The sequence below is a fragment of the Phyllobates terribilis genome, unplaced genomic scaffold (genome assembly GCF_046119375.1).
Source record: "Phyllobates terribilis strain yellow unplaced genomic scaffold, ASM4611937v1 Scaffold_1__5_contigs__length_1240528914, whole genome shotgun sequence".
NCBI classification, from domain to species: domain Eukaryota; kingdom Metazoa; phylum Chordata; class Amphibia; order Anura; family Dendrobatidae; genus Phyllobates; species Phyllobates terribilis.
Window position 1 is genome coordinate 585,427,775 of NW_027362761.1, and position 22,532 is coordinate 585,450,306.

Genomic DNA, 22,532 nt, shown 5'->3' on the forward strand with positions numbered 1-22,532 from the left:
TTGTGTTCTCCAAAAGTTGCATAAAGAGAGTCAAGTAAAATCACAGGGGGGCATTGCTGAATACGAGGGGTCTGGGCATGCAGGGGTTAATTTATTATGGTATGAATTATTTTAAGAAAGAGGGTATCTTGGCAAATAATGAAAAATCACCCTGTGAGCTGTGAATTCCGGCCGAGCACTTCTGTATCACCGGCACTTTCTAATTTCATATTCAGGTTGCAGCTTATGGCGGAAACTATTAATTCATTGCTTCTGACAGTTTCCATTCTTCTGAATTATTATTTATTATATCTTTTATATATCTTTTATTTTTTTTGTTTTTATTTACTTTATATTCACAATTTTGTTATATATATATATATATTTTTTATTAATATTGTATTATATTTGTAATATAATTATTTTAGTTTTATATTTTGCAATATTATTATTTTAGTTTAGATTATATTTGTTATATTATTATTGTATATTATATTTTATTTTATATTATATTTATTACTAATTTATAATATATGTATTTTATTGTTTTATATTATATTTATTACTATTTTATAATGTACATTTAATTTTGTGTTTTACTTTTTATTATTAATAAAGATAATATTCCATTTTGTTAATTTCATAGTTATTAGAAAATGTATCTTTCTATTTATTCCATATAGATATGATATCTTCCAGAAGCCGTTACCAAATTGCTGTTGATGGATCTTCTTTTTTTTTTTTTTTTAAATTAATATATTTCTACTTTTTGAATTGTTTTATAACTGGGCTGTGAGTCCAGTGACCACATCAGGAGTCGAAGCTTCTTAGGTTTTCACAAAAGACAAAACTGAAGTAAAAATATACAGTGATTGTTCATTCCCGCAGTTTGATATTTAATGATTCTAACAGGAGATTGGAGCATGGAGCCATGTTGTTTTGACCTCCTAAAACCCATTTAACCCTTTCCCTAACTGGCAATATTTTTTTTTCCGTTTTTTCCTGTAACATTTTGAAGGCTTGTTGTTGTTGTTGTGTTTTTGTTGTTGTTGTTGTTGTTGTTGTTGTTGTTGTTGTTTTTTTTATTTTTGTTTTTACAGGACGACTTATAGTTTTAAATGACACCGTTCATTTTATCATTAAAGTACTTAAAAATGGGCAAAAAAAGGGTAAGGAAAGGGTGAAAATAGAAAGAAATTTCGCTATTATTTTTTGGACGTTATTTTTTCAGCATTTTTTGTGTAAAAATTACCCGCTAACTTCATTCTTCATGTCCGTTTTATTACTGCAATACCAAACTTCAAATTTTCTTTTTTTATAGAAGAGTGGTAAAAAAAAAAAGTTAAGAACTTTGTAAAAAAAAATAACATTTAGTTTGGGTCACAAATTTGTGAGTAATTTTTTTTTTTATTTCTGTCGATAGAAATCAATGCGTTTTTGCGCTCCAAGGTTTTTATTGATACCCTTTTGTAGGCAAATGAGATGTTTTTATTTGCATTTTAGGGGGAAGATTCACATCCAAACTAAACAGAAATTCTGGCTTTATGTAACATACGGGTTAAATATTTTATTTGGATTTTTATGTACAAAACTATACCAAATCGGGGTATTTTTTTATTTATTTTTTGTAAACATTTTTTTTTATTATTATTTTTTTTTTTTCTTTGTATTTTAGTATTTTTTCGGATACCATAGGGGACTTGGACCCTGCAATCGTTTGATCGCTTTTGCTATGTATTCCAGTATTGCAGTATATTGTAAAATTACTGATTTCCTAAGAAGCTCAAAAACTACAGTGGAGGTAAAAAAAAGGCAGTGGGTGCCAGAATGATTGCACCACACTATTGCGGCACTTGAATGGATAAACGGCAGCTTTTGGAGCTAGCTCCGGTCGCTGCTGTTAGCGGCGGTGCTGGCTATATAACAGCGCCTGAGCTTACTCTATAATCCCACACCTGATATAGAGCGTACATTTATGTCCAACGTCAGGGAGGAGTTAATAGAGCGGGGGGTTTGAAATTTTGGACGTAATTCAGAGCCATGTAATACTTGACTTCCCCTGTGGGGGAGCTGCAGGGGAATCACACACTTGCTGCAGCTTAGTTCCGCCGGATCGCAGATGATCATGGAGGCTGCATCGATAGGACACCTCGTTATCACCTTATCGTTACTGACCTTTTTAAAGCGATTGTCGCTGATGACGAGATTTTAGCTTTATTTTTCCGGTACTTCAGGAATATCCTACTTTACGTAACCTGAGAAATTGTGGTGAAAGATGCACTGACATAAAGCAGGACGACAAGTATATTACATAGGGGCTAAGGTCAGGATAAACAGACATAATTTGCCCCCTTCGTCTGCTCCTGTGCGGAGGCCTGGTATTTATACTGATATATGGCAGAATTTATAGGGCAGACGGTAAGTGATACATATGTGCTGTACGTCATACCATGTGAGATGTCACAGGTCATCACCATTGCAGAGAAAAATATAGAAAAATCACCAAACAAAACAAGTCTCATACCTGGATATATCTCCTTTCAATCTGCTGTCTCGTGTTAAGGGGTAGCACATTAATAGGGGATCCGAGTCCTAAGACCTGTACAATGTTCTGTACAGAGCTCTATAGTGTGACCGCTCTTACAATCCTGCTCATCGTTATTGGTGAAGTGTAAGTACGTAATGTGGAAAATCTTCTGAAAAAAAGGAATCAAGTGATAGTTTTTTTTGTATAGAGCTCTCGTGTTAAATAATAAAAATAATAATTTAAAACAAAAAAACAATGGGAGGGAAAAATAGAAAAACCTAAAGCTTCCTGTGTCACTGGTATTGGCACCCTTTACATTAATTTAGTATGGAAACATATTTTGACTCGCCTGCGGTAAATCACAAAAGAAATTCTCCTGTGATTTCATTATTAGTGCTCATGTGACATGAATTAGCCAATGAATGATGACTTTAGTGTTTTAAAAAGTCACATGGTAGGCCCTATTCCTTTATCACAATGGTAAAGACAAAGGAGCTGTCTGAGGATATCTGAACTTCTATTATTCGCAAACACAAGGCTTCCAAAGGGTATAAGGCCATCTCCAAAGACCTTGGTATCCCAGTTTCAGCGCAGTAGTATTAAGAAGTTTGCCAAGCAAGGATCTCCCTGGACGTGAGGGAAAGAGGAAAGAGGAAAATTGACAAGAGATGTCTTCTAAGGTTGGTGCGAATGATGGAAAAAACGCCATGTCAAACATCCAAAGACTTGAAGGCCAACCTGGAGCAGTCTGGGGTCATGGTTTCAACAAGTACTATACGCCGCACACTAAACCAAGCAGAGCTTTATGGGCAAAGACCAAGGAAGAAACCATTGCTGAAGAAAAGACATAAAAAGGAGCAACTGATTTTTGCCAAAGAGTACCTTGACAAACCACAATTCTTCTGAGTAAATGTTCTGTGGACAGGTGGAACAAAAATAAGCTTTTTGGCAATGCAAAGCAACAGTTTGTTTACAGATGGCGCAATGAAGCTTATAAGGAAAAGAACACCCTACCAACAATTAAGTATGGTGGAGGATCCATAATGTTGTGGGGTTGCTTTGCTGCGTCTGGTACTGGAGACCTTGACCGCATCACAGGAATCATGAAATCAGAGAATTTATCAAGAGATTTTAGAAAAAAATGTTCTACCAAGTGTAAGAAAACTTGGTTTGAGTCGAAGATCATGGGTCCTCCAGGAAGACAATAACCCAAAGCACACATACAAAAGTACACAGGAATGGTTGAAAAAGAAAAATAGACTGTTTTAAAATAGCCAGCAATGAGTCCTGACCTCAATCCCATTGAAAATCTTTGGGTGAGCTGAAATCTGCCATTGGGAAAAAGAACCCTGCAAACATTCAAGAGTTTGAACAAACGGCAAATGAAGAGTGGGAGAAAATTCCAGCTGAGAAAAGCAAGAAGCTTATAGATGGCTACAAGAAATGTTTGGAGGCTGTCAGCAATGCCAAAGGGTGCGCAACCAAGTATTAATTAGAGGGGCCTTTATTGCTGCACATGATGGTTATTCTGTTTCTTCTTTAAAATTGCAACACGGAAGTTGAAAAACAATGTTTTATTACTTTGGACCAGTAATTAAAAAATCCTGAGGATATAACTTTGGTACATTTCCATTTATTTCTGAACATATTGTACAGTCTATGAAAAAAATGAAGGGGTGCCAATAATGATGAGCAGCACTGAACAATAGAGAATCCACAGTGTGACCGCTCTTACAGTACAAAGCTCCATAGTGTGACCGCTCTTACAGTACAAAGCTCTATAGTGTGACTGCTGTTAAAGTAGAGAGCTCCACAGTGTGACCGCTCTTACAGTAGAGAGCTCCACAGTGTGACCACTCTTACAGTGCAGAGCTCCACAGTGTGACCACTCTTACAGTACAGAGCTCTATAGTGTGACCGCTCTTACAGTACAGAGCTTCATAGTGTGACTGCTCTTACAGTACAGAGCTCCACAGTGTGACCGCTCTTACAGTACAGAGCTCCACAGTGTGACCTCTTACAGTACAGAGCTCCACAGTGTGTCCGCTCTTACAGTACAGAGCTCCACAGTGTGACCGCTCTTACAGTACAGAGCTCTATAGTGTGACCGCTCTTACAGTACAGAGCTTCATAGTGTGACCGCTCTTACAGTACAGAGCTCCACAGTGTGACTGCTCTTACAGTACAGAGCTCCACAGTGTGACCTCTTACAGTACAGAGCTCCACAGTGTGTCCGCTCTTACAGTACAGAGCTCCACAGTGTGACCGCTCTTACAGTACAGAGCTCTATAGTGTGACTGCTCTTACAGTACAGAGCTCCACAGTGTGACCGCTCTTACAGTACAGAGCTCTATAGTGTGACCGCTCTTACAGTACAGAGCTCCACAGTGTGACCGCTCTTACAGTACAGAGCTCTATAGTGTGACTGCTCTTACAGTACAGAGCTCTATAGTGTGACTGCTCTTACAGTACAGAGCTCCACAGTGTGACCGCTCTTACAGTACAGAGCTCCATAGTGTGACCGCTCTTACAGTACAGAGCTCCACAGTATGACTGCTCTTACAGTACAGAGCTCCACAGTGTGACTGCTCTTACAGTACAGAGCTCCATAGTGTGACCGATCTTACAGTACAGAGCTCCACAGTGTGACCTCTTACAGTACAGAGCTCCACAGTGTGTCCGCTCTTACAGTACAGAGCTCTATAGTGTGACCGCTCTTACAGTACAGAGCTTCATAGTGTGACCGCTCTTACAGTACAGAGCTCCACAGTGTGACCGCTCTTACAGTACAGAGCTCTATGGTGTGACCGCTCTTACAGAGCTCCATAGTGTGACCTCTCTTACAGTACGGAGCTCTATGATGTGACCGCTCTTACAGAGCTCCATAGTGTGACCGCTCTTACAGTACAGAGCTGTATGATGTGACCGCTCTTACAGAGCTCCATAGTGTGACCGATCTCACAGTACAGAGCTCCACAGTGTGACTGCTCTTACAGTACAGAGCTCCATAGTGTGACCGCTCTTACAGTACAGAGCTCTATAGTGTGACCCATCTCACAGTACAGAGCTCCACAGTGTGACTGCTCTTACAGTAGAGAGCTCCACAGTGTGACCGCTCTTACAGTAGAGAGCTCCATAGTGTGACCGCTCTTACAGTAGAGAGCTCCATAGTGTGACTGCTCTTACAGTACAGAGCTCCACAGTGTGACCGCTCTTACAGTACAGAGCTCCATAGTGTGACCGCTCTTACAGTACAGGACTCTATAGTGTGACCGCTCTTACAGTACAGAGGTCCACAGTGTGACCGCTCTTACAGTACAGAGCTCCACAGTGTGACCGCTCTTAACAGTACAGAGCTCCACAGTGTGACCGCTCTTACAGTACAGAGCTCCACAGTGTGACCGCTCTTACAGTACAGAGCTCCACAGTGTGTCCGCTCTTACAGTACAGAGCTCCACAGTGTGACCGCTCTTACAGTACAGAGCTCCACAGTGTGACTGCTCTTACAGTACAGAGCTCCACAGTGTGTCCGCTCTTACAGTACAGAGCTCTATAGTGTGACCGCTCTTACAGTACAGAGCTTCATAGTGTGACCGCTCTTACAGTACAGAGCTCCACGGTGTGACCGCTCTTACAGAGCTCCATAGTGTGACCGCTCTTACAGTACGGAGCTCTATGATGTGACCGCTCTTACAGAGTTCCATAGTGTGACCGCTCTTACAGTACGGAGCTCTATGATGTGACCGCTCTTACAGAGCTCCATAGTGTGACCGCTCTTACAGTACGGAGCTCTATGATGTGACCGCTCTTACAGAGCTCCATAGTGTGACCGATCTCACAGTACAGAGCTCCACAGTGTGACTGCTCTTACAGTACAGAGCTCCATAGTGTGACCGATCTCACAGTACAGAGCTCCACAGTGTGACCGATCTCACAGTACAGAGCTCCACAGTGTGACTGCTCTTACAGTAGAGAGCTCCACAGTGTGACCGCTCTTACAGTAGAGAGCTCCATAGTGTGACCGCTCTTACAGTAGAGAGCTCCATAGTGTGACTGCTCTTACAGTACAGAGCTCCACAGTGTGACCGCTCTTACAGTAGAGAGCTCCATAGTGTGACCGCTCTTACAGTACAGGACTCTATAGTGTGACCGCTCTTACAGTACAGAGCTCCACAGTGTGACCGCTCTTACAGTACAGAGCTCCACAGTGTGACCGCTCTTACAGTACAGAGCTCTATAGTGTGACCGCTCTTACAGTACAGGACTCTATAGTGTGACCGCTCTTACAGTACAGAGCTCTATAGTGTGACCGCTCTTACAGTACAGAGCTTCATAGTGTGACCGCTCTTACAGTAGAGAGCTCCATAGTGTGACCGCTCTTACAGTAGAGAGCTCCATAGTGTGACTGCTCTTACAGTACAGAGCTCCACAGTGTGACCGCTCTTACAGTACAGAGCTCCATAGTGTGACCTCTCTTACAGTACAGGACTCTATAGTGTGACCGCTCTTACAGTACAGAGGTCCACAGTGTGACCGCTCTTACAGTACAGAGCTCCACAGTGTGACCGCTCTTAACAGTACAGAGCTCCACAGTGTGACCGCTCTTACAGTACAGAGCTCCACAGTGTGACCGCTCTTACAGTACAGAGCTCCACAGTGTGACCGCTCTTACAGTACAGAGCTCCACAGTGTGACCGCTCTTACAGTACAGAGCTCCACAGTGTGTCCGCTCTTACAGTACAGAGCTCCACAGTGTGACCGCTCTTACAGTACAGGACTCTATAGTGTGACCGATCTTACAGTACAGAGCTCCACAGTGTGACCGCTCTTACAGTACAGAGCTCCACAGTGTGACTGCTCTTACAGTACAGAGCTCCACAGTGTGTCCGCTCTTACAGTACAGAGCTCTATAGTGTGACCGCTCTTACAGTACAGAGCTTCATAGTGTGACCGCTCTTACAGTACAGAGCTCCACGGTGTGACCGCTCTTACAGAGCTCCATAGTGTGACCGCTCTTACAGTACGGAGCTCTATGATGTGACCGCTCTTACAGAGTTCCATAGTGTGACCGCTCTTACAGTACGGAGCTCTATGATGTGACCGCTCTTACAGAGCTCCATAGTGTGACCGCTCTTACAGTACGGAGCTCTATGATGTGACCGCTCTTACAGAGCTCCATAGTGTGACCGATCTCACAGTACAGAGCTCCACAGTGTGACTGCTCTTACAGTACAGAGCTCCATAGTGTGACCGATCTCACAGTACAGAGCTCCACAGTGTGACCGATCTCACAGTACAGAGCTCCACAGTGTGACTGCTCTTACAGTAGAGAGCTCCACAGTGTGACCGCTCTTACAGTAGAGAGCTCCATAGTGTGACCGCTCTTACAGTAGAGAGCTCCATAGTGTGACTGCTCTTACAGTACAGAGCTCCACAGTGTGACCGCTCTTACAGTACAGAGCTCCATAGTGTGACCGCTCTTACAGTACAGGACTCTATAGTGTGACCGCTCTTACAGTACAGAGCTCCACAGTGTGACCGCTCTTACAGTACAGAGCTCCACAGTGTGACCGCTCTTACAGTACAGAGCTCTATAGTGTGACCGCTCTTACAGTACAGGACTCTATAGTGTGACCGCTCTTACAGTACAGAGCTCTATAGTGTGACCGCTCTTACAGTACAGAGCTTCATAGTGTCACCGCTCTTACAGTACAGAGCTCCACGGTGTGACCGCTCTTACAGTACAGAGCTCTATGGTGTGACCGCTCTTACAGAGCTCCATAGTGTGACCGCTCTTACAGTACGGAGCTCTATGATGTGACCGCTCTTACAGAGCTCCATAGTGTGACCGCTCTTACAGTACGGAGCTCTATGATGTGACCGCTCTTACAGAGCTCCATAGTGTGACCGCTCTTACAGTACGGAGCTCTATGATGTGACCGCTCTTACAGAGCTCCATAGTGTGACCGATCTCACAGTACAGAGCTCCACAGTGTGACTGCTCTTACAGTACAGAGCTCCATAGTGTGACCGATCTCACAGTACAGAGCTCCACAGTGTGACCGATCTCACAGTACAGAGCTCCACAGTGTGACTGCTCTTACAGTAGAGAGCTCCACAGTGTGACCGCTCTTACAGTAGAGAGCTCCATAGTGTGACCGCTCTTACAGTAGAGAGCTCCATAGTGTGACTGCTCTTACAGTACAGAGCTCCACAGTGTGACCGCTCTTACAGTACAGAGCTCCATAGTGTGACCGCTCTTACAGTACAGGACTCTATAGTGTGACCGCTCTTACAGTACAGAGCTCCACAGTGTGACCGCTCTTACAGTACAGAGCTCCACAGTGTGACCGCTCTTACAGTACAGAGCTCTATAGTGTGACCGCTCTTACAGTACAGGACTCTATAGTGTGACCGCTCTTACAGTACAGAGCTCCACAGTGTGACCGCTCTTACAGTACAGAGCTCCATAGTGTGACCGCTCTTACAGTACAGAGCTCCATAGTGTGACCGCTCTTACAGTACAGAGCTCTATAGTGTGACCGCTCTTACAGTACAGAGCTCTATAGTGTGACCGCTCTTACAGTACAGAGCTCCATAGTGTGACCGCTCTTACAGTACAAAGCTCCATAGTGTGACCGCTCTTACAGTACAGAGCTCTATAGTGTGACCGCTCTTACAGTACAGAGCTCTATAGTGTGACCGCTCTTACAGTACAGAGCTCTATAGTGTGACCGCTCTTACAGTACAGAGCTCTATAGTGTGACCGCTCTTACAGTACAGAGCTCCATAGTGTGACCGCTCTTACAGTACAAAGCTCCATAGTGTGACCGCTCTTACAGTACAGAGCTCCACAGTGTGACCGCTCTTACAGTACAGAGCTCTATAGTGTGACCGCTCTTACAGTACAGAGCTCTATAGTGTGACCGCTCTTACAGTACAGAGCTCTATAGTGTGACCGCTCTTACAGTACAGAGCTCCATAGTGTGACCGCTCTTACAGTACAGAGCTCCACAGTGTGACCGCTCTTACAGTACAGAGCTCTATAGTGTGACCGCTCTTACAGTACAGGACTCTATAGTGTGACCGCTCTTACAGTACAGAGCTCCACAGTGTGACCGCTCTTACAGTACAGAGCTCCATAGTGTGACCGCTCTTACAGTACAGAGCTCTATAGTGTGACCGCTCTTACAGTACAGAGCTCTATAGTGTGACCGCTCTTACAGTACAGATCTCCATAGTGTGACCGCTCTTACAGTACAGAGCTCTATAGTGTGACCGCTCTTACAGTACAGAGCTCCATAGTGTGACCGCTCTTACAGTACAGAGCTCCATAGTGTGACCGCTCTTACAGTACAGAGCTCCATAGTGTGACCGCTCTTACAGTACAGAGCTCTATAGTGTGACCGCTCTTACAGTACAGAGCTCCACAGTGTGACCGCTCTTACAGTACAGAGCTCTATAGTGTGACCGCTCTTACAGTACAGAGCTCTATAGTGTGACCGCTCTTACAGTACAGAGCTCTATAGTGTGACCGCTCTTACAGTACAGAGCTCCACAGTGTGACCGCTCTTACAGTACAGAGCTCCATAGTGTGACCGCTCTTACAGTACAGAGCTCTACAGTGTGACCGCTCTTACAGTACAGAGCTCTATAGTGTGACCGCTCTTACAGTACAGAGCTCCATAGTGTGACCGCTCTTACAGTACAGAGCTCTATAGTGTGACCGCTCTTACAGTACAGAGCTCTATAGTGTGACCGCTCTTACAGTACAGAGCTCTATAGTTTGACCGCTCTTACAGTACAGAGCTCCATAGTGTGACTGCTCTTATAGTACAGAGCTCTATAGTGTGACCGCTCTTACAGTACAGAGCTCCATAGTGTGACCGCTCTTACAGTACAGAGCTCTATAGTGTGACCGCTCTTACAGTACAGAGCTCCATAGTGTGACCGCTCTTACAGTACAGAGCTCCATAGTGTGACCGCTCTTACAGTACAGAGCTCCATAGTGTGACCGCTCTTACAGTACAGAGCTCCATAGTGTGACCGCTCTTACAGTACAGAGCTCCATAGTGTGACCGCTCTCACAGTACAGAGCTCCATAGTGTGACCGCTCTTACAGTACAGGACTCTATAGTGTGACCGCTCTTACAGTACAGAGCTCCATAGTGTGACCGCTCTTACAGTACAGAGCTCCACAGTGTGACCGCTCTTACAGTACAGAGCTCCACAGTGTGACCTCTTACAGTACAGAGCTCCACAGTGTGACCGCTCTTACAGTACAGAGCTCCAGTGTGACCGCTCTTACAGTACAGAGCTCCACAGTGTGACCGCTCTTACAGTACAGAGCTCCACAGTGTGACCGCTCTTACAGTACAGAGCTCCACAGTGTGTCCGCTCTTACAGTACAGGACTCTAAAGTGTGACCGCTCTTACAGTACAGAGCTCTATGGTGTGACCACTCTTACAGAGCTCCATAGTGTGACCGCTCTTACAGTACGGAGCTCTATGATGTGACCGCTCTTACAGAGCTCCATAGTGTGACCGCTCTTACAGTACGGAGCTCTATGATGTGACCGCTCTTACAGAGCTCCATAGTGTGACCTATCTCACAGTACAGAGCTCCACAGTGTGACTGCTCTTACAGTACAGAGCTCCATAGTGTGACCGATCTCACAGTACAGAGCTCCACAGTGTGACCGATCTCACAGTACAGAGCTCCACAGTGTGACTGCTCTTACAGTAGAGAGCTCCACAGTGTGACCGCTCTTACAATAGAGAGCTCCATAGTGTGACCGCTCTTACAGTAGAGAGCTCCATAGTGTGACTGCTCTTACAGTACAGAGCTCCACAGTGTGACCGCTCTTACAGTACAGAGCTCCATAGTGTGACCGCTCTTACAGTACAGGACTCTATAGTGTGACCGCTCTTACAGTACAGAGCTCCACAGTGTGACCGCTCTTACAGTACAGAGCTCCACAGTGTGACCGCTCTTACAGTACAGAGCTCTATAGTGTGACCGCTCTTACAGTACAGGACTCTATAGTGTGACCGCTCTTACAGTACAGAGCTCCACAGTGTGACCGCTCTTACAGTACAGAGCTCCACAGTGTGACCGCTCTTACAGTACAGAGCTCCATAGTGTGACCGCTCTTACAGTACAGAGCTCCATAGTGTGACCGCTCTTACAGTACAGAGCTCTATAGTGTGACCGCTCTTACAGTACAGAGCTCTATAGTGTGACCGCTCTTACAGTACAGATCTCCATAGTGTGACTGCTCTTACAGTACAGAGCTCTATAGTGTGACCGCTCTTACAGTACAGAGCTCCATAGTGTGACCGCTCTTACAGTACAGAGCTCTATAGTGTGACCGCTCTTACAGTACAGAGCTCTATAGTGTGACCGCTCTTACAGTACAGAGCTCCATAGTGTGACCGCTCTTACAGTACAGAGCTCCATAGTGTGACCTCTTACAGTACAGAGCTCCATAGTGTGACCGTTCTTACAGTACAGAGCGCCATAGTGTGACCGCTCTTAAAGTACAGAGCTCCATAGTGTGACCGCTCTTACAGTACAGAGCTCCATAGTGTGACCGCTCTTACAGTACAGAGCTCCATAGTGTGACCGCTCTTACAGTACAGAGCTCTATAGTGTGACCGCTCTTACAGTACAGAGCTCCATAGTGTGACCGCTCTTACAGTACAGAGCTCCATAGTGTGACCGCTCTTACAGTACAGAGCTCTATAGTGTGACCGCTCTTACAGTACAGAGCTCTATAGTGTGACCGCTCTTACAGTACAGAGCTCCATAGTGTGACTGCTCTTATAGTACAGAGCTCTATAGTGTGACCGCTCTTACAGTACAGAGCTCCATAGTGTGACCGCTCTTACAGTACAGAGCTCTATAGTGTGACCGCTCTTACAGTACAGAGATCCATAGTGTGACCGCTCTTACAGTACAGAGCTCCATAGTGTGACCGCTCTTACAGTACAGAGCTCCATAGTGTGACCGCTCTTACAGTACAGAGCTCCATAGTGTGACCGCTCTCACAGTACAGAGCTCCATAGTGTGACCGCTCTTACAGTACAGGACTCTATAGTGTGACCGCTCTTACAGTACAGAGCTCCATAGTGTGACCGCTCTTACAGTACAGAGCTCCACAGTGTGACCGCTCTTACAGTACAGAGCTCCACAGTGTGACCTCTTACAGTACAGAGCTCCACAGTGTGACCGCTCTTACAGTACTGAGCTCCACAGTGTGACCGCTCTTACAGTACAGAGCTCCACAGTGTGACCGCTCTTACAGTACAGAGCTCCACAGTGTGACCGCTCTTACAGTACTGAGCTCCACAGTGTGACCGCTCTTACAGTACAGAGCTCTATGGTGTGACCACTCTTACAGAGCTCCATAGTGTGACCGCTCTTACAGTACGGAGCTCTATGATGTGACCGCTCTTACAGAGCTCCATAGTGTGACCGCTCTTACAGTACGGAGCTCTATGATGTGACCGCTCTTACAGAGCTCCATAGTGTGACCTATCTCACAGTACAGAGCTCCACAGTGTGACTGCTCTTACAGTACAGAGCTCCATAGTGTGACCGATCTCACAGTACAGAGCTCCACAGTGTGACCGATCTCACAGTACAGAGCTCCACAGTGTGACTGCTCTTACAGTAGAGAGCTCCACAGTGTGACCGCTCTTACAATAGAGAGCTCCATAGTGTGACCGCTCTTACAGTAGAGAGCTCCATAGTGTGACTGCTCTTACAGTACAGAGCTCCACAGTGTGACCGCTCTTACAGTACAGAGCTCCATAGTGTGACCGCTCTTACAGTACAGGACTCTATAGTGTGACCGCTCTTACAGTACAGAGCTCCACAGTGTGACCGCTCTTACAGTACAGAGCTCTATAGTGTGACCGCTCTTACAGTACAGGACTCTATAGTGTGACCGCTCTTACAGTACAGAGCTCCACAGTGTGACCGCTCTTACAGTACAGAGCTCCATAGTGTGACCGCTCTTACAGTACAGGACTCTATAGTGTGACCGCTCTTACAGTACAGAGCTCCACAGTGTGACCGCTCTTACAGTACAGAGCTCCATAGTGTGACCGCTCTTACAGTACAGAGCTCCATAGTGTGACCGCTCTTACAGTACAGAGCTCTATAGTGTGACCGCTCTTACAGTACAGAGCTCTATAGTGTGACCGCTCTTACAGTACAGATCTCCATAGTGTGACTGCTCTTACAGTACAGAGCTCCATAGTGTGACCGCTCTTACAGTACAGAGCTCCATAGTGTGACCGCTCTTACAGTACAGAGCTCTATAGTGTGACCGCTCTTACAGTACAGAGCTCTATAGTGTGACCGCTCTTACAGTACAGATCTCCATAGTGTGACTGCTCTTACAGTACAGAGCTCCATAGTGTGACCGCTCTTACAGTACAGAGCTCCACAGTGTGACCGCTCTTACAGTACAGAGCTCCATAGTGTGACCGCTCTTACAGTACAGAGCTCCATAGTGTGACCGCTCTTACAGTACAGAGCTCTATAGTGTGACCGCTCTTACAGTACAGAGCTCTATAGTGTGACCGCTCTTACAGTACAGATCTCCATAGTGTGACTGCTCTTACAGTACAGAGCTCCATAGTGTGACCGCTCTTACAGTACAGAGCTCCATAGTGTGACCGCTCTTACAGTACAGAGCTCTATAGTGTGACCGCTCTTACAGTACAGAGCTCTATAGTGTGACCGCTCTTACAGTACAGAGCTCCATAGTGTGACCGCTCTTACAGTACAGAGCTCCATAGTGTGACCTCTTACAGTACAGAGCTCCATAGTGTGACCGCTCTTACAGTACAGAGCTCCATAGTGTGACCTCTTACAGTACAGAGCTCCATAGTGTGACCGCTCTTACAGTACAGAGCGCCATAGTGTGACCGCTCTTACAGTACAGAGCTCCATAGTGTGACCGCTCTTACAGTACAGAGCTCCATAGTGTGACCGCTCTTACAGTACAGAGCTCCATAGTGTGACCGCTCTTACAGTACAGAGCTCTATAGTGTGACCGCTCTTACATTACAGAGCTCCATAGTGTGACCGCTCTTACAGTACAGAGCTCCATAGTGTGACCGCTCTTACAGTACAGAGCTCTATACTGTGACCGCTCTTACAGTACAGAGCTCTATAGTGTGACCGCTCTTACAGTACAGAGCTCCACAGTGTGACCGCTCTTACAGTACAGAGCTCCAGTGTCACCACTCTTACAGTACAGAGCTCCATTGTGTGACCGCTCTTACAGTGGCAAATAGTGTACAGAGTATTCCATCGGTAGTCTGTCTAGACTTTTACCTAGAGTCCCGCACTTTAATCCCTCCATTTCAGTTATATTTTTCACTGCGCTTGGCCGGACGACCACAGAGGTCCAGTCACATCATAGTTGACCCTTCCACCAACCGGACAAAACATTCCCGTGATGTACTTCATTGCAGAGCAGAAGTCCACCCTCTCGAAGGTCACATTTCTCACCAGTGTCAACTTCTTGAACTGTCCGGATGCTCTCTCAGAGACCTTCTGGCTTGTTTTCCAAAGTTTTGCACAAAACTTTATTATTAACAACTTCTTTTATGACTTCTTCAGGCGTTAAATAACCGTGACCACAACTATTAAGTCTCGCCATTATCATGGACTGGCTTTCCCTTCTTGGAATTGACCAATTTTCATATCATTCTTTTTGACATTTGTGGTTAGGGAAACTTGAATTATGCAATTCAGTCCCAGCGGCCATGCTCCGTGCGGGAGAAGTGCTTGCCCTACCAAAACAGATACGTAATTCTAGATGTGCTAGACTCTTTGATGCCAAGTGCCAATGTGTCACAGAGGAAGCAAGTGTTCAGAAGAATGCCGTAATAGAGATGTCTGTAATTACTGGGCTATGAATAGACGGGCTCACTGCTCCGAGTCACAGGGAAGTTGTAGAGGCATGGACGCTGATTTTGCTCCTCTTTCTGGATGGGGTCCAGGGCAAAGCACATAACATGCATTGCCCCTTTTGTGCAGGTGTATATGTCTACGTATGGTCTGCGCCACATCCTGATTACATCCTTCCTCACAAGTCTTAATTAGGGCTGTTTTCTACAGTTCTGTTGCAACAATGTAGCCTGGTTCATTTGTAACACAGGCTTCTCTCGTGCTGCACCTGTTCTGTTAAACTCTCTTCCCCAGGATATTATATTTGGTCAGCTTTGAAAATGAATTTCTCTTGGTAATCGCACTGTAGTCCATGGCCCCTACAGAACCTGACTTGGACTGAGATATCTCTACTCCACCCAGCCTAACATAAGCTACCCACAATGTATCACTGTGAAATGTATATACAGTATATGTTAGCTCAGATACAGGCAAGGTTATGCATCCATTCAGCTTTCTCTTTCAAGTAGACTGTTAGCTCCTATGGGCAGGGTCCTCTCTCCTGTCGAGTATAATTTCTTATGGGCAGGGACCTAGCTTCTGTAGATTGTCAGCTTTTATGGGCAGAGTCCTTTCTTTCTTAGAATGCTAGCTCTTATGAGCAGAGTCCTCCTCTTGTAGATTGTCTACTCTTATGGGTAGGGTCCTTTCTGTCCTGTAAAGTATAAGCTCTTATGAGCTGGGTCCTCTCTCCTGTAATGTCAACTCTTATGAGCAGGTCAACCCACAAAATTCTGACCACATTTTGAAAACATCATTAAGTATCATAAAATCAATCTACGAACCATTAAAGCAAACATCTGGCTCAAAAAAGGAAGGTCCCAAGGTCTTCTGAGATTATCCTCATGAAACATCCACTTTAAATGCAGTAATGCCAATAGTTTACAGGCAAATAATGATCTAGTTCTTGTGGTTTTAATGAGATTGTCCCATGATTGTCATTTTATCACCATTTTTTATTTAAAAGAATGTCTATTTTGTCTACTGCATTCACTAACGAGTCCATTTCTAATGTTGCAGGTCGTGGCGGGCGTGTAGGTACCCATGGCGGTACCTTGTCTTCTTTCATCGTAAAGAACATTGCACTGGATAAAACTGATGACAGCAATCCTCGAGAAGCAATTCTTCGCCATGCAAAGGACGCGGAAGATAACCCATACTGGGTGGCACCGGCATATTCCACGTGAGTTTTGGGTCTACGTTTCTATATTACATCTTTATCATTTTCTGTTAATTTCATGTAGACAATGATTCCCTTGCTTCCTGTTTCATCTGAGCTACATTTTGAGTAGTATGATTAAAAACTGCAACTTTTTGTTTTTCCATGAGCGTCAGTTCTTGAAACATCATCTCAATCCACTTAGATTTAGAGCTTCTCTTGGTGATTGTGCACACAGTCATGTCATTATAGATGACATTTGCTTACCCCTTCCCTAAAATATGATGATTTTTTTTTTATAAGTGCTGATTCCTTCCTAACAGCAGAGAGACTCTTAAAACTGTAATTTTTTTTTATCTTGGCCACCAGCTCAGTTGGATCTCGGTGGGTAGTTCTGCTACTTTACGACACTTGGGGTCTTGGGTTTGAATCTGATCAAGGACAACATCTGCATCTTCTCATGTTCTTGGGATTTTTCCTTTTTCCACTCCAAAAACATCTTGATATGTTAATAAGATAGAAGGGTCTGGTTAGAAGGGTTTGTCGAGACCAATGTTAGAGGATTTGGGAATGTTTAGCTTGCAAAAGAGAAGACTGAGAGGAGACTTAATAGCTGTCTACAAATATCTCAAGGGCTGTCACACTGTTGAGGGATCAGCTTTATTCTCATTTATACAAAGAAAGACTAGAAGCAATGGGATGAAACTGAATGGGAGAAGATACAGATTAGATATTAGAAAAAACTTTTGACAGTGAGGGTGATTAACGAGTAGAACAGGCTGCCACGAGAGGTGGTGAGTTCTCCTTCAATGGAAGTCTTCAAACAGAGACTGGACAGACATCTGTCTGAGATGATTTAGTGAATCCTGCATTGAGCAGGGGGTTGGACACGATGACCCAGGAGGTCCCTTCCAACTATAACATTCTAGGATTCTATGTAGTTACACCCTATGCTCCCCCTGGCTAAGTACGCCAGACCCTCCACATAACGAGGGCATTCACACCTGGTCTGTGGGGGCATACAGATAAATTTGTTTCAATTAAAATGGCTAATTTTTCTATTTAATCCAGTTCCCAACTTCTTAACTTTGTACTGGCTTGTCTGCACATTGCAGCATAAGAAGGGTTAACCCGGCGATTCATGCGGAATGGATGCACGTTTATTGAGCCACATTCACCAGGCCTGACAATAGCTGTCAGGTTCACAAGCTTCCAGCTATTGTTCAGCCGGCCTGACAAGCGTCCACATAAATATATGTATCTTCTCCAGTGTAAGCTAATAGCGGCCATCGCCTCCATCCTGCCCACTTCAAGGCCCGGCTCCCTTTCCCCCTGGCTACGGCTCTTTACAAGAAGCTGTAATGCAATCAGCCCACGTGTGGGACGTCGGCCCTCCCAGGATCAGTGTCTATTAAATCTTTCATGACAGTAACATTGCAGGTGTCATGAATGTAACCCGATAGGTGGAGTATGAAGTTCATGGGATGAGGCCGTTACCAAATTACCTTTGTGTCCTTGCATCTGGGATGGAGGGGGGCTAGAGTACATTTTTTACAACTATGGGGGGAGGGGGGCACATGACATTAGTCCCTGTGGGCGGTGGTATACCGTGCATGTATAGTAGGTAGCGGTGGTATATATTATATGTATAGTAGGTAGCGGTGGTATATATTACATGTATAGTAGGTAGCGGTGGTATATATTATATGTATAGTAGGTAGCGGTGGTATATATTATATGTATAGTAGGTAGCGGTGGTATATATTATATGTATAGTAGGTAGCGGTGGTATATATTACATGTATCGTAGGTAGCGGTGGTATACCGTGCATGTATAGTAGGTAGCGGTGGTGTATATATTACATGTATAGTAAGTAGCGGTGGTATATATTACATGTATAGTAGGTAGCGGTGGTATACCGTGCATGTATAGTTGGTAGGGGTGGTATACTGTGCATGTACAGTAGGTAGCGGTGGTATACCGTGCTTGCATAGTAGGTAGAGGTGGTATACTGTGCTTGTACAGTAGGTTAGGTAGCGGTGGTATACCGTGCATGTATAGTAGGTAGCGGTGGTATATCTTGCTTGTACAGAAGGTAGCGGTGGTATATCTTGCCTGTACAGTAGGTGGCGGTGGTATATCTTGCCTGTATAGTAGGTGGCGGTGGTATATCTTGCCTGAACAGTAGGTAGCGGTGGTATATCTTAGCTGTACAGTTAGTAGCGGCGGTATATCTTGCCTGTATAGTAGGTAGCGGTGGTTTGCTTGTCTGTACAGTAGGTAGCTGTGGTATATCTTGCCTGTACAGTAGGTAGCGGTGGTATATCTTGCCTGTACAGTAGGTGGCGGTGGTATATCTTAGCTGTACAGTAGGTAGCGGCGGTATATCTTGCCTGTATAGTAGGTAGCGGTGGTTTGTTTGCCTGTACAGTAGGTAGCGGTGGTATATCTTGCCTGTATAGTAGGTAGCGGTGGTTTGCGTGTCTGTACAGTAGGTAGCGGTGGTATATCTTGCTTGTACAGTAGGTAGCGGTGGTATATATTGCCTGTACAGTAGGTAGCGGTGGTATATCTTAGCTGTACAGTTAGTAGCGGTGGTATATCTTGCCTGTACAGTAGGTAGCGGTGGTATATCTTGCCTGTATAGTAGGTAGCGGTGGTTTGCTTGCCTGTACAGTAGGTAGCGGTGGTATATCTTGCTTGTATAGTAGGTAGCGGTGGTATATCTTGCTTGTACAGTAGGTAGCGTTGGTATATCTTGCCTGTACAGTAGGTAGCGGTGGTATATCTTGCCTGTACAGTAGGTAGCGGTGGTATATCTTGCCTGTATAGTAGGTAGCGGTGGTATATCTTGCCTGTACAGTTAGTAGCGGCGGTATATCTTGCCTGTATAGTAGGTAGCGGTGGTTTGCTTGCCTGTACAGTAGGTAGCGGTGGTATATCTTGCTTGTACAGTAGGTAGCGGTGGTATATCTTGCCTGTATAGTAGGTAGCGGTGGTATATCTTGCCTGTACAGTAGGTAGCGGTGGTATATCTTGCTTGTACAGTAGGTAGCGGTGGTATATCTTGCCTGTACAGTAGGTAGTGGTGGTATATCTTGCCTGTATAGTAGGTAGCGGTGGTATATCTTGCCTCTACAGTTAGTAGCGGCGGTATGTCTTGCCTGTATAGTAGGTAGCGGTGGTTTGCTTGTCTGTATAGTAGGTAGCGATGGTTTGCTTGCCTGTACAGTAGGTAGCAGTGGTATATCTTGCTTGTATAGTAGGTAGCGGTGGTATATCTTGCCTGTATAGTAGGTAGCGGTGGTATATCTTGCCTGTATAGTAGGTAGCGGTGGGATATCTTGCCTGTACAGTAGGTAGCAGTGGTATATCTTGCCTGTACAGTAGGTAGCGGTGGTATACCTTGCCTGTATATTAGGTAGCGGTGGTATATCTTGCCTTTATAGTAGGTAGCGGTGGTATACCTTGCCTGTATAGTAGGTAGCGGTGGTATATCTTGCCTTTATAGTAGGTAGCGGTGGTATATCTTGCCTGTACAGTAGGTAGCGGTGGTATATCTTGCCTGTATAGTAGGTAGCGGTGGTTTGCTTGTCTGTACAGTAGGTAGCGGTGGTTTGCTTGTCTGTACAGTAGGTAGCGGTGGTATATCTTGCTTGTACAGTAGGTAGTGGTGATATATCTTGCCTGTACAGTCGGTAGCGGTGGTATACCTTGCCTGTATAGTAGGTAGCGGTGGTATATCTTGCCTTTATAGTAGGTAGCGGTGGTATATCTTGCCTGTACAGTAGGTAGCGGTGGTATATCTTGCCTGTATAGTAGGTAGCGGTGGTTTGCTTGTCTGTACAGTAGGTAGCGGTGGTTTGCTTGTCTGTACAGTAGGTAGCGGTGGTATATTTTGCTTGTACAGTAGGTAGCGGTGATATATCTTGCCTGTACAGTCGGTAGCGGTGGTATATCTTGCCTGTATAGTAGGTAGCGATGGTTTGCTTGTCTGTACAGTAGGTAGCGGTGGTATATCTTGCCTGTACAGTAGGTAGCGGCGGTATATCTTGCCTGTATAGTAGGTAGCGGTGGTTTGCTTGTCTGTACAGTAGGTAGCGGTGGTATATCTTGCTTGTACAGTAGGTAGCGGTGGTATATCTTGCCTGTATATTAGGTAGCGGTGGTATATCTTGCCTGTACAGTAGGTAGCGGTGGTATATCTTGCCTGTACAGCAGGTAGCGGTGGTATATCTTGCCTGTACAGTAGGTAGCGGTGGTATATCTTGCCTGTATAGTAGGTAGCGGTGGTTTGCTTGTCTGTACAGTAGGTAGCGGTGGTATATCTTGCCTGTACAGTAGGTAGCGGTGGTATATCTTGCCTGTATAGTAGGTAGCGGTGGTATATCTTGCTTGTATAGTAGGTAGCGGTGGTATATTTTGCCTGTACAGTAGGTAGCGGTGGTATATCTTAGCTGTACAGTTAGTAGCAGTGGTATATCTTGCCTGTATAGTAGGCAGCGGTGGTATATCTTGCCTGTATAGTAGGTAGCGGTGGTATATCTTGCCTGTACAGTAGGTAGCGGTGGTATATCTTGCCTGTATAGTAGGTAGCGATGGTTTGCTTGTCTGTACAGTAGGTAGCTGTGGGATATCTTGCCTGTACAGTAGGTAGCGGTGGGATATCTTGCCTGTACCGTAGGTAGCGGTGGTATATCTTGCCTGTATAGTAGGTAGAGGTGGTATATCTTGCCTGTATATTAGGTAGCAGTGGTATATCTTGCTTGTATAGTAGGTAGCGGTGGTATATCTTGCCTGTTTAGTAGGTAGCGGTGGTATATCTTGCCTGTACAGTCGGTAGCTGTGGTATATCTTGCCTGTATAGTAGGTAGCGGTGGTATATCTTGCCTGTACAGTCGGTAGCTGTGGTATAACTTGCCTGTATAGTAGGTAGCGGTGGCTTGCTTGTCTGTACAGTAGGTAGCGGTGGTATATCTTAGCTGTACAGTAGGTAGCGGCGGTATATCTTGCCTGTATAGTAGGTAGCGGTGGTTTGCTTGCCTGTACAGTAGGTAGCGGTCGTATATCTTGCCTGTATAGTAGGTAGCGGTGGTTTGCTTGTCTGTACAGTAGGTAGCGGTGGTATATCTTAGCTGTACAGTAGGTAGCGGCGGTATATCTTGCCTGTATAGTAGGTAGCGGTGGTTTGTTTGCCTGTACAGTAGGTAGCAGTGGTATATCTTGCCTGTATAGTAGGTAGCGGTGGTTTGCGTGTCTGTACAGTAGGTAGCGGTGGTATATCTTGCTTGTACAGTAGGTAGCGGTGGTATATATTGCCTGTACAGTAGGTAGCGGTGGTATATCTTAGCTGTACAGTTAGTAGCGGTAGTATATCTTGCCTGTACAGTAGGTAGCGGTGGTATATCTTGCCTGTATAGTAGGTAGCGGTGGTTTGCTTGCCTGTACAGTAGGTAGCGGTGGTATATCTTGCTTGTATAGTAGGTAGCGGTGGTATATCTTGCTTGTACAGTAGGTAGCGTTGGTATATCTTGCCTATACAGTAGGTAGCGGTGGTATATCTTGCCTGTACAGTAGGTAGCGGTGGTATATCTTGCCTGTATAGTAGGTAGCGGTGGTATATCTTGCCTGTACAGTTAGTAGCGGCGGTATATCTTGCCTGTATAGTAGGTAGCGGTGGTTTGCTTGCCTGTACAGTAGGTAGCGGTGGTATATCTTGCTTGTACAGTAGGTAGCGGTGGTATATCTTGCCTGTATAGTAGGTAGCGGTGGTATATCTTGCCTGTACAGTAGGTAGCGGTGGTATATCTTGCTTGTACAGTAGGTAGCGGTGGTATATCTTGCCTATACAGTAGGTAGTGGTGGTATATCTTGCCTGTATAGTAGGTAGCGGTGG

At 45.2% G+C, this 22,532-nt stretch overlaps 1 protein-coding gene across 3 annotated transcripts in view; it reads left to right on the forward strand.

The window, feature by feature from the left end:
- WDR70 (WD repeat domain 70) overlaps positions 1-22,532 on the forward strand; it is a 372,583-nt gene that overhangs the window by 344,313 nt on the left and 5,738 nt on the right. For all 3 annotated transcript variants that reach the window (XM_073681819.1, XM_073681803.1, XM_073681812.1), the window contains exon 17: positions 16,497-16,659. In XM_073681819.1, coding sequence (XP_073537920.1) covers positions 16,497-16,659 — 163 coding nt within the window. The remainder of the gene's footprint in view (positions 1-16,496; positions 16,660-22,532) is intronic.